Below are 14,485 nucleotides of genomic sequence, written 5' to 3' on the forward strand. Positions count from 1 at the left end.
ATGTCTTTGCTTCATCACTGCTGGATTACCTTCTTCCTGTTTACAGACACTGTCTGGATTAATTCAACTGAGAAATTTTCACTAGGAGAAAAGGGATCATCTTCGACACCCTTTTAGGGGAAAAAAAACCCCATACCTGAACACAGAAATAATCTGAAATATTTCACTCTTTTTATGTAGTAACATGTAATAGCATCTGAAACTGGGTAAAAATAAGGAACAGACTCCAAAGGATAGTCTGAGTTAGGGCTAGATAAGGACATCACCACATATAGGAAGGTCAGAATTCCTTCGACAATAAGCAAGATACGCTGTGCATCCAAGCTGTTTTTCTAGCAGTGAGCATATATAAACATGTGTACTAAAACTTGCTATAAGCAGTTGATCAAGAGCAGCTTAACACTTTTAAAAAGTTTAGTGTCTTTTTCAGACACAATTTTATAATATACTGTGGACTGATTTTTTCTGAAGATTATATTTATGCGTTAAAAAGTAAACCATTCTTTTTTCCCCTAGGCAGGAGCAGCGATACTAAAACAATTTGTGAACATCATTTCTGAAGTATGATGATCAAGAAATAACATTCCTGATAAGACTTTACTATATTAGCAAGAATGAAAGATTTGACTTTTAGAATTCTAAAGAAGACAAGCTTTTCTGACACACCATTCAGCTGTATCCTATTTAACTCAGTCCTTTCTCCAATTTGGTCTGAAGTCTAATTCAGTCCTCCACAGCATCTACGGTCCTTCTCAGTATACATCCAGATATTCCTAGTATATAGCATTACTTACATTAAATAGAAGAAAAGCTATTAGAAATCATTAATGTATTTCAAAACATCATCACATTAACATTGGACTAGAGAAAACGAAAGTCTCAAATCATCAGAAGGATCACCACTTCACCCTGAATTCAGTAGTTCAACCTCCCCTGCAATTAAGGTCAAGACACAACATAGTTAAAATCCAAAATGACTGAATTTTTGTATAAAGTTTTGCAGAATCTACATACGAAACTTTTGTTTAGATAAAATATAATAATGAAATATAAGAGCTCTACTCTTAATTAAAAAAAACTGGAAGTGACAAAGAAACAAGTCAGTTAACACCCAGTCTATAAATGAAAGATCTAATAGACCACTATAAAAAACTCCACTGAACAAAAATCACATAAACAGTGAGATCCAGTTACAAAATCAATATCATTTTATTCAGTGTTTCCTGTTTTGCATTGACAAAAATACTCAAAAGAAAAACTTTATTGATCAGTAATAACGTTAGCATGTCTAACACTGAAATTCAGATCATTTTGTAATTCCCTCTTTCTTTAGCTTCTCAGATATTATTTTTCAAGTCTCAGAGAAAACATGATATTTCCTGTAAACACAAATACCTCAGAAGTGAAAATTGCCAATGCCGATATCAAAAGCTTATTACCTCATTGCATTTACTTATTCGCCTTGCCACAATAAGCTGAATCATTCCTCGTTTGTTTCCCTCAGTGGACATGGACCTCCTTAAGGTTTCCATAGCATCTTGATTTGTTTTGCCCAATAATGATTCTCCATTAACTGCTATTAGCTGATCATTCACTCGAAGCCTGCCATCCTGGAAAAGTAAAAATTATAGATAGTTACATAAAACACATACAAAGGAAGCTTCATCTACTGGAGAGACTTAAAAAAAAAAAACAAAAAAACACCCAAATCAAAAGAAAAATATTCAACCAGCTATACTTAGTCCTAAGGGCTTATGGCCAAATGAGCACTGCAATAACAGCTTCCATTGCAGCCACTATAGGAAATGTCTATTCCAATTACAGATTTGCACTGAAAGCTATTATCATAACCTGTTTGCTCAAACAGCACACTAATGGAACCAGAGACTCCTCGTTCCTTCCCAAATCTGTTGGGGCTGTTTAAATCCTGAGATGTGCAAACATGTGAGTAGAAAGCTAAATGTTACCTCTGATAGTTTAATTAGAGAATACTAGAGATCTCATTCTTCTTCGATCTATGGTTATTTTCAAAATAACTTATTATGGAAAACTGAGGAAGACCAAAGTACACAGATATTCCCTCTTACCTTGGATGCTGCTCCACCATTAATAATGGACTTGACGAAGATTCCTAAATCGGCATGGTTTTCTTTTGACCGGTTACCTTTGACACTCACGCCAAGCCCAGCTGACCCAGAGTCATTCAGGGGAACTTCAAAAGTCAGGAATTCCCTGGTGCCATCAGGTGTGAGGACAAGCTCCTCTTCTTCTGCTTTCTGTTGGGGAGATTAGTGTGGGATTACAGAATAGCATTTCTCTGGGAATTCTCTTCCCTCTACAGCTATTAGCATTCTCTAAATACTCTCAAAATTCTCTGCTTTTTACTACAATGCCACAATATTTTCCACAGTAATTATGTGAAGAAATGTGCAGAAATAGTGTATTTTCAATCACCTCCAGCTGACGCCTGGGTTCAGAAATATCTTAAATTTGTGTCTAAGTGCTTCTCTCTCTAGTAAAGTAATTGAATCACATGTCATTACTGAATCTGCCATCAATACTAACTCACACATACGCTGCTATTTCATTAGCCAAAAGAGAGATTTATCAGAAATATTTTCCTACTTGCAAACATACAGAATTTTTAAAATACCATCATCATCTATGGAGCTTTGCAGTCTTACAGAGAAACTAAGTGCAAGAAAATTTAATTTAAAAATTACTTGTTCCCCTCATTTTATTTAAAACTATCTGTGTTAGGAAAAAAAAAAAAAAACCAAACAGAAAAATACACAGCTGAGATCTGCAACAGCACATATCTCTGCTATTGCCAGGCTTATCATCAAATGCAGCTCTGAGCGCCAATTTTCCTGTCTTTCCCAGCTCTGCCCTTCACCTTGTCCTCTTACCCACCTCTCTGGGTCTTTCTTGTCCTCAACACCCAGTTTTAGCCTGGCTGGGAAAATCCCAGGTTTTAAGCACCCCAAACTACAGTTGCAGGCCTGCCACAGCTGCGGGCAAGGAGCTGCTCAGTGACACCTTTCCATGCACCCAAAAGCCATACAAGCACAGGTGACCGGCCCCACGCTTCACCTCCTGCCAAATCCAGGGTGAGACCAGAGACCTTGCCGTGTCCCCACAGAGCAGTGACACTCATGGGGCAGCAGCGTGGGCACAACACACAGGAATGAAAGTGGCCATGCCCTGAGGAGCACTGCTCATGCACAAAAGGCTTCTGCCAAAGGGAGGGACAGGCTGTTCACCAGCCCTATCCATTACAGTAGGTGCTGTTCACTTGTTTCTTATCCTCTTTGGAACCTAACAAAGTGCTTAAAACCACTTTTGGTTATACCTTTATCAATTAAAGAAAAAAGTCATGCCCTTAGATTCTCTGCAAAAAGATGCTTGTGAACCCACATGAAGGAGAAAGAGAACATACAGCAGAAGGTGCACACTAATGTCCAGCATCAGCAGTTCTTCTCTGGAAGAATTAATCTGGCCAAATTTTCATAATCTTAGCAACATGTCACCTCTGCTTCTGACACTGATTTTATACCAGCTTTTCCCACATCACTGATGTATTTGCAAAGCTCACTCATATGAGTGAGAAGACGTATGAGAAGTTAATGTGCGCCTGCTGAGCTGTCCCCGTTTCTTAAGACTTGAGGAAATGCAAACACAGCCTATGGCAAAGATAGATGTGAAAGCCATGTGGAGTACAGCAGACTGAGATGATCAATTTGGGCACAAGCATGCTAGTTGTGTCACCATTGACCTAGAAATGCAGTGCAAAAATGTCACATGGGAAGGCAGTCAGACTGCTGAGAAGCTGCAACAGCTGAGGGAAGAAAAACAGGAGCTCTATCTTTTCCCACTTGGTTAAAAGCGTGAACCTTCATGTGTTCACCAGCCCTTCCCTTTGCACTAGACTCCTTTTGTTTATAACAAAGAACAGTGGTTCATCAACTTAAAACAAAACAAAACAAAAAATAAACCCCCTATCAACATGCCATAGCTAGGCTGGCTTGCTTGTGAATCCCACTATTTAAACACATCTCGTGGCCACACAAAACAGCATGATCGATGCTAGCTGTGAGGAATGGAAAGGTGTATTGTGTCCATTGAAAAACACTCTATCTAAAAGATGTTTCCCAAACTATGTGAAATTTACCACCCTAATTTTCCTGCTTTACTCACAGAAGCACTATCTCCAGCATACATTTGAACACACATTTGTCGAGTGGCTGCAGAATAAAACAATCTGAGACAGATGCATGTTCCCTCATAGTTTCTGTAACACTGATCATTTTCATATTCCTTAATAAACAGTAGCAGGAGTAAAACTTGTGAGCCAAAAGAGACATAAAGCCAAGGTAGTATGTGTGGCATATCCAAGAAAGCAGATATGCTTATTGAATTTTTCTTTACTTCTGTTAACATAAATTTACAATCAATTGCCCTCTTTCTCCAGTATTTTTTAATCTTCAAAAATATCCACCAAAACTTCAGGCAAAGCAGTCTCCCTTCCAGGGCAGAGAACGAAACCATTTCCTTGCACAGCCTGTCAGGTGCGTTTCTATATGACAAAGGGTCAATTGGAGTGAGCATCTCACAAACATCCCCAAAGACTTGGCTAATGGCCTCTACCCTACTTCTCTTCAGCGAGACCAAAGAGCTGCATTATCAGTTCAGCACTGGTTCTAATGTGAGGCTTATGCTTGCTTGCTTGTTTCCTGCAATCTTGAATAAGGAAATAATATCATGCTACAGACACCTGAGTGTGCAGGTGAAACATGAGGCCAAAACCAGGAACAAACTACTCCATAGCAGCTGTACATGAGCGAGCAGATCATGCTTATGGAAAAAAGAAAAACAGCAGCCTCAGCACTGGAGCAGAAGTACTGAAGGCACGAGAAAATTGCTCAACTCACCCAAGGAAGAAAATTACCATTACTAGGCTATGGCTAAATTTCTTTAGGGACTTCATAGGGTATCTACAGTTTTTCCCACCTAAGCACACTTGCTTTACCATCATATTTGTGTCTGGAATTTTAGGGACATAAGAAGCCTTTTGCCCTCTAGACTCTGTGTGACACCTGTCAATATTATATGATTGAATGTAGAGTTTAAAAAAAAAAAAAAAGTAGAACAAATGTGGAAAATGTGGCTTTCAATAAAACCTGAACTATTAACTTTCAAGGGCTATGGATATGAAAACAGCAAATCTAACATTTGTGCCACACCATGATATCAAAGAAGGTCTTCCTATGTATGATACATTGAACGTAACTTCATAATACAAAGCTTGGAACAGAATCATAAAGTGACAAGGAACCTCTAAGCATGTCATAAAGGAGCCACTCACAGAGAAATGCACAGGAAGATTTTTAGCCTGCTACCATATTATTTTGAACCAAAGTTGTAAAGCCAAAAACAAAACAAAAAACCCCAGCAAAATCTCATAATGAGTGAATCCTTTGTTCTCCAAAGCCCGTTAGAGTACAGAAACATTATATGTACAGCAACTCTCCCCAATCAATATAAAAACAGCCATTATAAAAGAGTAAAATTTGCATTGAAATTGTGTTGAACATTAAGTATTTAAATGTAAAAAATCATAGAAAGTCTGTAATATGTCCATGAGACAGCATAAAAATACACAAAAAAATTGAAAATGCAGCATTAAAAATTTTCAGCTGAGAACACAGTCCCTTTTTAATTGCAGTAGCTTCCATTTGATCTTGATACTCTCTAAATTAACAGCTTCACTATGTCAATCAAATACCTCAACACTATTTTCATGATTAGTTGATCTGTAGGAGAAATTTATTCCATCATATATTTTGACAGGCCAGCAGTAAACATGCAAGGAAAATTATGTACTGTGAATGCTGAACAACAGATTTCAACTCCCTTAAGATTTTTCACACACTATGTCCAAAACAATTAAGAGCAGAACAATATTCTGTTCAGACAGAGGCTGCTGAGGAAAAGGTCATCTGAAATAACTTCAATTGGATGGATGAATGAAGCTGCTCAAGTACACAATTTTTAATAAAAATTCGATTGGTGATAAAATACGTAGGTGACTTTTTTGGCTTCGAAATTGTATTTAGCATCAATTTATGCCAAAGCACACTTGAGGTAAGTTTTTCACTTTTTAAATATAGCATAAATATATTGTAAATTTAAATATAAACTTCCTGACTAGAGCAAGCTTACAGCAGTGTTTTGATATATACAGAGATTAAAAAAAGCCAGAAGATAAACGGGGGAGGAATTGTTTTTCTCTTCCACATAACATTATCTTCTACATAAGTTCTGATCTGATCATAAAATCTAATTTAATTTTATAAACAACATTAAAATAGACTTTGGCAGTTAGAGCGCCATTAGTTTTCTCATCGTACTAGTAACAGCATCTCCTCTTTATCCTTTTATCACAGAATTACGGAGTATGTTGAGTTGGAAGGGATTCTCAAAGACTGTCAACTCAAACTCCTGGCCCACCTTGGGGTGCAGGACACCCCAAGAGTCACACTCTGTGCCTGAGAGCACTGTCCAAATGCTTCTGCAACTCTGTCATGTTTGGTGGTGTGAGCACTTCCCTGGGGAGCCTGCTCCAGTGCCCAACCACACTCTGGGTGAAGAATCTTTTCCTAATATTCAACCTAAACCTCCCCTGAAAACTTCAGGCCATTTGCTTGGATCCTGTCAGAGATGACCACAGAGGTCTGAGAAGAGATCAGTGCCTGTCCCTCCTCCTCCCCTCGGGAGGGTGTTGGAGACCACAATGAGGTCCCCCCTCAGTCTCCTCCAGGCTGACCAGACCAAGTGACCTCAGCTGCTCCTCACACCTTCCCCTCAAGGCCCTTCACCATTCTTATTGCTCTCCTTTGGACACTCTCTAATAGCTTCAGAACTTCCTTATCCTGCAGCGCCCAAAACTTCACACGATTTTCAAGGTGAGGCCGCACCAGTGGGGAGCAGAGCGGGATGGGCTGCAGGATTCGTGTTTCACACGCTACTGCTTGGGACTTCTTCACTTTGCAGGACCTCATCAGGGTTCAGCTGGTGAGTAAGCAGCATGAGATGAGTGAAAACAGAAACTGAACAGCAAAGAATACCTTCCTCCCACCTAACGGGGGAAGCAATTTGCAGTCAAGTTAGGACAGGTTTCCTAAGCGACTCGCTGCTGCTACAAATCTGGCAGCACTCGCTCCAGTCAAGTTCATTCTCTTGCAAGCTTAGACCTGCTGCCTTCTCAGCAGTTACTCAGTCACTGAAACTTGTCTGCACATTACTTTGTGACTATGTATACAAAAATGTGCTCCTGTTTCCTTTCACAGAGCAATCAACAAAGCTCTGCATCTCCACCCTTGCAGGGTACCCTGCACTTCCAAGTTACATATATGAATACATGTACATGAAAACTTCTACAGAGCTCTTGAATGCACACGTGTATGCATGCACACATACCACACACCATTATATGTATATATACACACACACCAGAAAAATATAACTAGAGCAACCCAATCAGCAGAGAAAACACTGCCTACTGATCTAGCAGTGGAATACACACTCCAACTCAGTTTTCGCCTGAAATACAAAGCCATTTATCTTCCCTTTCCCCAATCCAATGGTTGTGTTGCACTGTAGTTTTTGAGGACCAACAGTGTCTACTTACCTGGTTATAAAATGGGCTTAAGCCAACTAAACAACCAGAATTCCTATGCTTGCTTTCTTTTTCTAGCTTTTCCTGGACTAAGAATTTTAATATCTGTCATATGTTAGATAAACACTAATGAATCTTATTTGCTCATATACAGAGACTCATTATTCATATTAGCAAAGTTAATATGTCACATCTGGCAAAGATTGCATTCGTTCAAATCAAACAGCAGCTGCTAAATATCAAAAACTAGATCTAAATTCTGAGATTTTATGGGAAATGTGCTCTGCTTTAATCTTAATCCTATCAAGGAGGAGTGTCTTGTGTATTACATGTGGATTAACTTTGGTAAGTATTTATAGGCAAAAATGCTAGTTCATGAAAGTACTGTAAAATAGCCTCACTGCATTTCCTGTTATGTCCATTTTAAGGATTTAATTTAATATCAAAAAATATGTTCCACATCCAAAAATAACTTCAGTTTAAAGGTTTGGATGGATTGTGATATGATTTAGGAAAAAATTAAATGTTTTTCCAAAGCACAAAAATTCTAGCATGTGATTTTCATTTAGAATGGAAATCAAAGCTCTGCAAAATCCCATTTTTAAGTACATCCACATGTTTGTTACTTCTCTCTACAAGAAGTCCATTGCTTGTCTATACTTACATTACCCTCCCTAATGCCAACACTCTGATCTGGGCTGCCATAGAAACTTGTTTAATCGAAAAAGATTCTCTATTTCAAAAACTGATCAGACTATTAAAATTACATTCTGTTGGTTCTTAATCTCAGAACTTCTCACAGGGACTAGTCTGTTGCAGGTACCATAATGACTGTACTTTATTCAGGCCAACATACAGTGTTCAAAACTGCTGCTCTTATTCAAACTTTGTGTTCCTACAGTATGTCCTGAAACAAAAACATGTGATTTTAATGCTAACCCTGTTTCTTTACATTTTGCTTATCCTAGAGAAGTGAAAACCAAGGGATTATGTACACAGGTGGCTGTTCTGGCAAAGAAGCCTATAAAGCTAAAGCTCTCTGCACTATCCCTTCTTCAAGAAAAACTTCAATGCCCAACACACTAACAACAGAGCTCCCTAAAAATCCTTATATTTCTCTCACTGGCCTATTGGATTTAAAAGACCTGAAAGACTAAAGAGAGAGGTAGTGTCTGGAAAAGACAGACAGAAAAAACAAGTTGAAAGAGCAATAATGCCTTTGTAGAAATCCATGGCAAGAAACACATTCCCCATAAAGTAATACCAGTATGGAGCGCCTCAGAGGGATCTGTATCTCACTCCTACTTCTGCTGCCAGCTTTCAGGCAACCATGGCAAACCATTTCATCTCACTATTTTCTCTGCATTTAATAGCAAGGGAGAATCAACACCAAGAGTCTAAAGGCAATGATGCAGTAAAACAAGGTTTGCACCAAATCAAAAAGTTTGTACACGCGGGTATGGCTTCTGGATGACTCTGCAATGGTGGCACTAATGCTACCCTGCCACACTAGGGGGACGTGCATGTTGTCTTCCATGAAACTGGGAATTTTTCAACAAATGTCTTCAATTGCTAGTGTTCAGAAAGCAGCCACAGCTGCACAAAGACAGTTTAAATGTGCCATGCCACATCCAGGTAAATCGCTAGCTGCTATCAGTCAAAACTGAGCCTGAGGGTCAGTTCTAACCACTGCATTATGTGCAAGTTTATGTGGCTTATCACTGAATGTTCCAGGAAATTCAGATTAGTCAAAAAGCATTCATGATCACAGCTACTTCACTGTTGTATTAATTATTCACTAGGAATTAATGTCTTATCTCCAGCCATAAATGTGCTAGATCATGCTATTTAATACTAGAGTATCTCCTATGGTAAAAGATTGAAACCACAACAGTGCCTTGCAGGAATCACACTTTCACTACCTACTTCTTTCACATGGGCAGTGATCTGTTTCTTATGTCAAAACTTTATTAAAATTATTAGCTTAAGCCACTCAAAATTGCACTAAAAATGCTTTTAAAACATTGTAATCACCCTTGTGCCTCACACCATTGTAAGATAAAAAGGTACAAAAATATCTCTGCAGCATTCCTAAGCACCATGGAAGAAATAACAGCATCAGTCAGATATCCTCTCTCAATAAAATCATCCTGTACCTATTGATAACAGCACTGCCCGTGACACAGTCTGACATTAGTCCATCTGTGAGCTTGGCTCACTGTTTAGACATCTGGATCACCAAGCTGAAGTTCTATATAGCTGCTAAATAGGAAGTGGTGGGAACTTATTACAGCTTTTAAAAAATATCTATGGATGCATCCCCAGTGACTAGGTATCTTGAAGGAATATAAACACATGCACTCAGAATACCTCCACTTAAAGCTCAACACTGACTGTGCTTTTTTTCCACATGAATTTTCTATCCAATAATCAATACAAATCATGTATTTCTAGGCACTTGCCTAGTATTTGCCTCTCATACTCACAATATGAAAACTTCTGAACAAAAAGCGTACAAGAGCAACTATTAGTTCTTACAAAATGGCTCTGACCAGTATCACTGGTCATCATTCCTACAGGCAATGAATTCTTGCATAAAAAGGGTAGCTAGCTAATTTACTCAGAATCACACACAGAAGAATATGGCAAGAACAGCAATTGGATCTGAAAAAACACAGCGATCAAAATGAAATTTAGATAATAACTGGAATAACAAATGTTTGAGTTCAGAAAAAAAAGCAACCCATTTGCCATTTCTATCAGCACTGCTAATCATTTATATATTGTTCCAACACACTGACCACTCCTGTTATGTCACTGTTACGAATCCTGCACTCACTTAAATCCATAACATTCTGCTCACTTACAGCAATTTGACAGAAAAACAAATGAGAACAGAAAACTGAAGCTTTTCCATGCTGCTGAGTGCAACAGTCATGAAATGAAATCCTGAATTCTAATTCTGATTCTGAATCTCTTCTTATCAATAGACAACACTCCTTAGAAAATACCTACTCATACAATAATTATTATTTTTCTAGCATTATGCTTACATGAAAGTTAACTTGCTGGTTCTGAATTCAGAAAACAAACAGTGAACAACAATTGTAAAAGCAAAGTATTACAGAAACACTATCAACGTTCAAAGAGTATGACGAAAAATTAATTGGCAGATGTTTTACATAGCATAATTAACTGTTCATTTCAATGCACTATAACAGGATTAAGATAATTATGCTTAGAAACAGAAATATAATAATGATAAATTACTATTATTTCATATTACAGTCAATCTCCTACGTTCCAAATAATCATCCTGTTTAGCAATAGGTGTATCTGTTCCATGCTGTCATCAGCTACACAAATGGCACAAACTCGTGGCTGGGTGAAACAAGCTTTTGACCAAGATACAGGAGATTTCCTTGTTTCATGAGGAAACAGAGCAATGGCTCTGTTCATAAGCAAAGCAGAAGGTAAAGACACCAGTCCTGTTTTCAGCAGGGCAAAGTTACTGGATAGAAGCTGAAGCTGCACCAGCAATTTGCATTTCTTATGTGAAACCGGAGAGCAGAGCTTAAATTGTGTGAGCCTATCAAATTACAAAATCTTCTCATACAGAAGTGTAAGATCGAGAATCTGTATTCTGTGATAGTGCATAAAAAACCTGAATTCATATGCTTTCTTATATGGTTTGTAATGAATAACTCTGTCAAGGATTTCAGGCCACAAATTAGGAAAAAATTACCTTCAAGGTTTTCTTTTATTACCTCTATGATGACTATCCATGCAAACCATTTCAAAGTAAGCTACATGAAGGTAACCCCTGAGTAAAGAATGGTAAGTTAGGCTTGATATTTTGTGATTTTATTTCAGACCTTCTACTTTCAAGGGAATTTATTTCTTTTTTCTTTTAATTTCAAAGGTGCATTTTCCTTCTATTACTCCACAAAGACATAACAACAACAAAAAAAACCCCACAACCATTTTGCCTTTAAATGAAATACAGACTCGCATTCCACCTCTCTTATTTCTGTAGCTTCACTGCCTTCATCATGCTCTTTTGTTGGTTTGTTGGGTTTTTTTTGCTTTGCTTTCTACTATCAAGTTCTTGACACTTGGAGACTAAAACCTCACTGCTAACAGCACAAAGATCAGAGCTGACACAGAAATAGAAATTGTGAGATTAGAAATCTCAAACACCTGAAAAGTATAAAGAGAAGAAATAAATAGGAATTGAGGCAGAACCAAGGAGAACAAAGGAAAGCAATGAGAAATACTTTCAAAAATAATAATAAAGAAGGTGTGACTCTATTATTAATGTGCAGCTCAGGAAAATTAAGTTCTGTAAAATTGAAGTATCACACTTATCCAAAGCTAAGTAGATTGGAAAAAGAGCTATGCAAAAGCATCGTGCATTAAAAATACCCACCAAAACCTTTCACATTTAGTCCCTTCTTTTATTCACATAGTGGTGTCAGTAAATATAAAGAGACCTAGTGGTCCTACTATCAATCACTGTTGTTCCAAGCCTTTAAATAAATAACAAAAAATCCCAACGCATAATGAATGAAAAACCCAAGACATTAGGCAAATTTTTTGTGTTGATCAGTTTTCTAGTTTCATTCTCTCAGTAACCATATGTTACTCAGTCTTCATAGGTTTTCCAATTCACTTCTGTATTTTCAAGGCTTGCTAGGCCTTTCTAGCTGGTTTTCTTTTTTTTTAGAAATCCCTAGCTGCTCATACACTCCCTGTCCCTCCTGCATAATCTCCTGATTAACAAGCATTTTTTACCCTGCATCTGAAGAGAACAAATGGGAGATACCTATTTGGTTTTGCTCTTTCCTTAGATGAAGTTATAGGGTGTTGGTTCCAAGAATGCCAAAGAAGGGTTTTCACCACGGAATTTGCTACAAAACATTAACTTTGCAACAGATGAGCAACTGATTTCTATAAATACCTTGTAGGCAATCTGCTTTATCTTAATGAGTTTCGGGTTGGAATTTCAACTCCTAAAACTAGGATACTTTTAAAAGGCTGCACCCACAAATTATTCCCAATGGAATTCGATTACAGACAGAAACACTATCCTGGGCTTTGATCTTTGATCTGCTTACATATCAGCAGTACGTGGCAGGAAACTATCAAGAAAAAAACATCCATCCTCTAATGAGGTGCAGTGAAGAGATACAGCAAGGCATGTCTGAAACAATGATACACCCACAGTTCTGCAGAGCCCTTCAGTAGATGACTCTCAGAGAGAAGGACACTAAAAGCTGGAAGAAGTGAATATCGCCAACATTTAACCCAAATTCCCATTTTTACAGTTATATTCCATTGCCCTGAAAAATTGATAGTATCAACCAACATTACCTCAACTGAGTCGGCTCTTACATATCTTTACCTCATCCTGACTTTCTTTTTATTTCAGACACCATCTTGCCATTGCTGGTAAGACATTCTGAATTATGTAGACAAGCTCTTTTTGTTTTTCAGCAGCCTAACTCATTTCAAATCCAAACATGAATCTTCTCAATTTCTCCACAATATATTTTATTATTTATTTTTTAAATAGGTACCTAACTGAATGGTGTTTCTTGAAGTATGTTTTTAACTAAGATCCAGTATATGTTTAAGGTTATATATTATTGCTATATTCTCTGTATTTCATAAAATACACCTTTTATTTTAGATAAACTTTTTAGATGTATTAGTATATTATATATTGGACTGATCATGTTCCACTTTCTAAAGTAAGATATATTAACATTACACAACCTCAATCTAGAGCTTCACTGGAATACCACATACAGACCTGCTGCAGCCTGGAACAGGTTAAACTTAATACTACTTCCATGTAGTTTCTTAAACATAACTAACAATGGTTTGCTCCGAGGATGCAAATAAGATTTAAATCCTAGTTGACTAATTTCTGTGTTTGTATCTCAGATTCCTGTCATATAATCATGATTTAAACATTAGCTTCAACTGTAACTCAAGCTAAAGTCTACTCTTACCATTTAACTTTAGGCCTTTGGCTGTATATAAAAGATGTAATTTCAAATAGCACTTGAACATACATAGTAAGAGAATTGTGTATAATTTTCAATCAGTATTTGAAATTACATTTAAAAATGCATTTAAAATGTAAAGCTACAGAGAGCCATCTACAGTATATAAGGTGAAAGAAGATCAGTAAAACTTTGATGGAGATGTGCCATATCAATTTCAAAACATTTGGGAGTCTTCCAGTATGGAAAAGACAAAGCTCTTACCGTTTCCTTTGGAATTTGTGACTGGCTTTGTTCTGCATTCTAAAGGAAGTAAAAAAAATAAATAAGAACACAACTACATACGACATGTACTATCTAACAGCAAGGGGATAAACAGAGATCTCTAATTCTGATGTGAAGTGGTAATAAAAAATTAAGGGTGTTCATCACACCCCTGATTGAAATTTGTCTAAACAACCACTACATGAGGAGTGAACAGAAATAATTCCAGGGTCCTTATGGCAAATGCACCTGACTCTACCTGGGTATGAGGGTGGTGACTAGCTGGCCGAGGAAGAACCACAGCTGCCTGCACCATTTTCTGGCTGATGGAACGTCCTCATTCAGGGAAGTGTCCCCCTGGCTTTTCCCTTCTACTTTGAAGTTTTCAGAGAATGACATCAGCAGTCCAGATGAATCTTTCCAAATATTTTAAATGAGTATCTATTTTTTAAAAAAATCCACTCTCATTTTAGCCCCTTTTGAGCATGTTTAGATGAACTGGAACTGCATCTCTGCATACCACAGGAGAGGA

At 37.5% G+C, this 14,485-nt stretch overlaps 1 protein-coding gene across 1 annotated transcript in view; it reads right to left on the reverse strand.

Moving 5' to 3' along the window:
• Positions 1-14,485, reverse strand: part of PARD3 (par-3 family cell polarity regulator) — a 444,448-nt gene that overhangs the window by 172,875 nt on the left and 257,088 nt on the right. Inside the window, 3 exon segments of the mRNA XM_040060657.1 lie at positions 1,440-1,610; positions 2,088-2,276; positions 13,954-13,992. Coding sequence (XP_039916591.1) covers positions 1,440-1,610; positions 2,088-2,276; positions 13,954-13,992 — 399 coding nt within the window.

The sequence above is a fragment of the Hirundo rustica genome, chromosome 1 (genome assembly GCF_015227805.2).
Source record: "Hirundo rustica isolate bHirRus1 chromosome 1, bHirRus1.pri.v3, whole genome shotgun sequence".
NCBI classification, from domain to species: domain Eukaryota; kingdom Metazoa; phylum Chordata; class Aves; order Passeriformes; family Hirundinidae; genus Hirundo; species Hirundo rustica.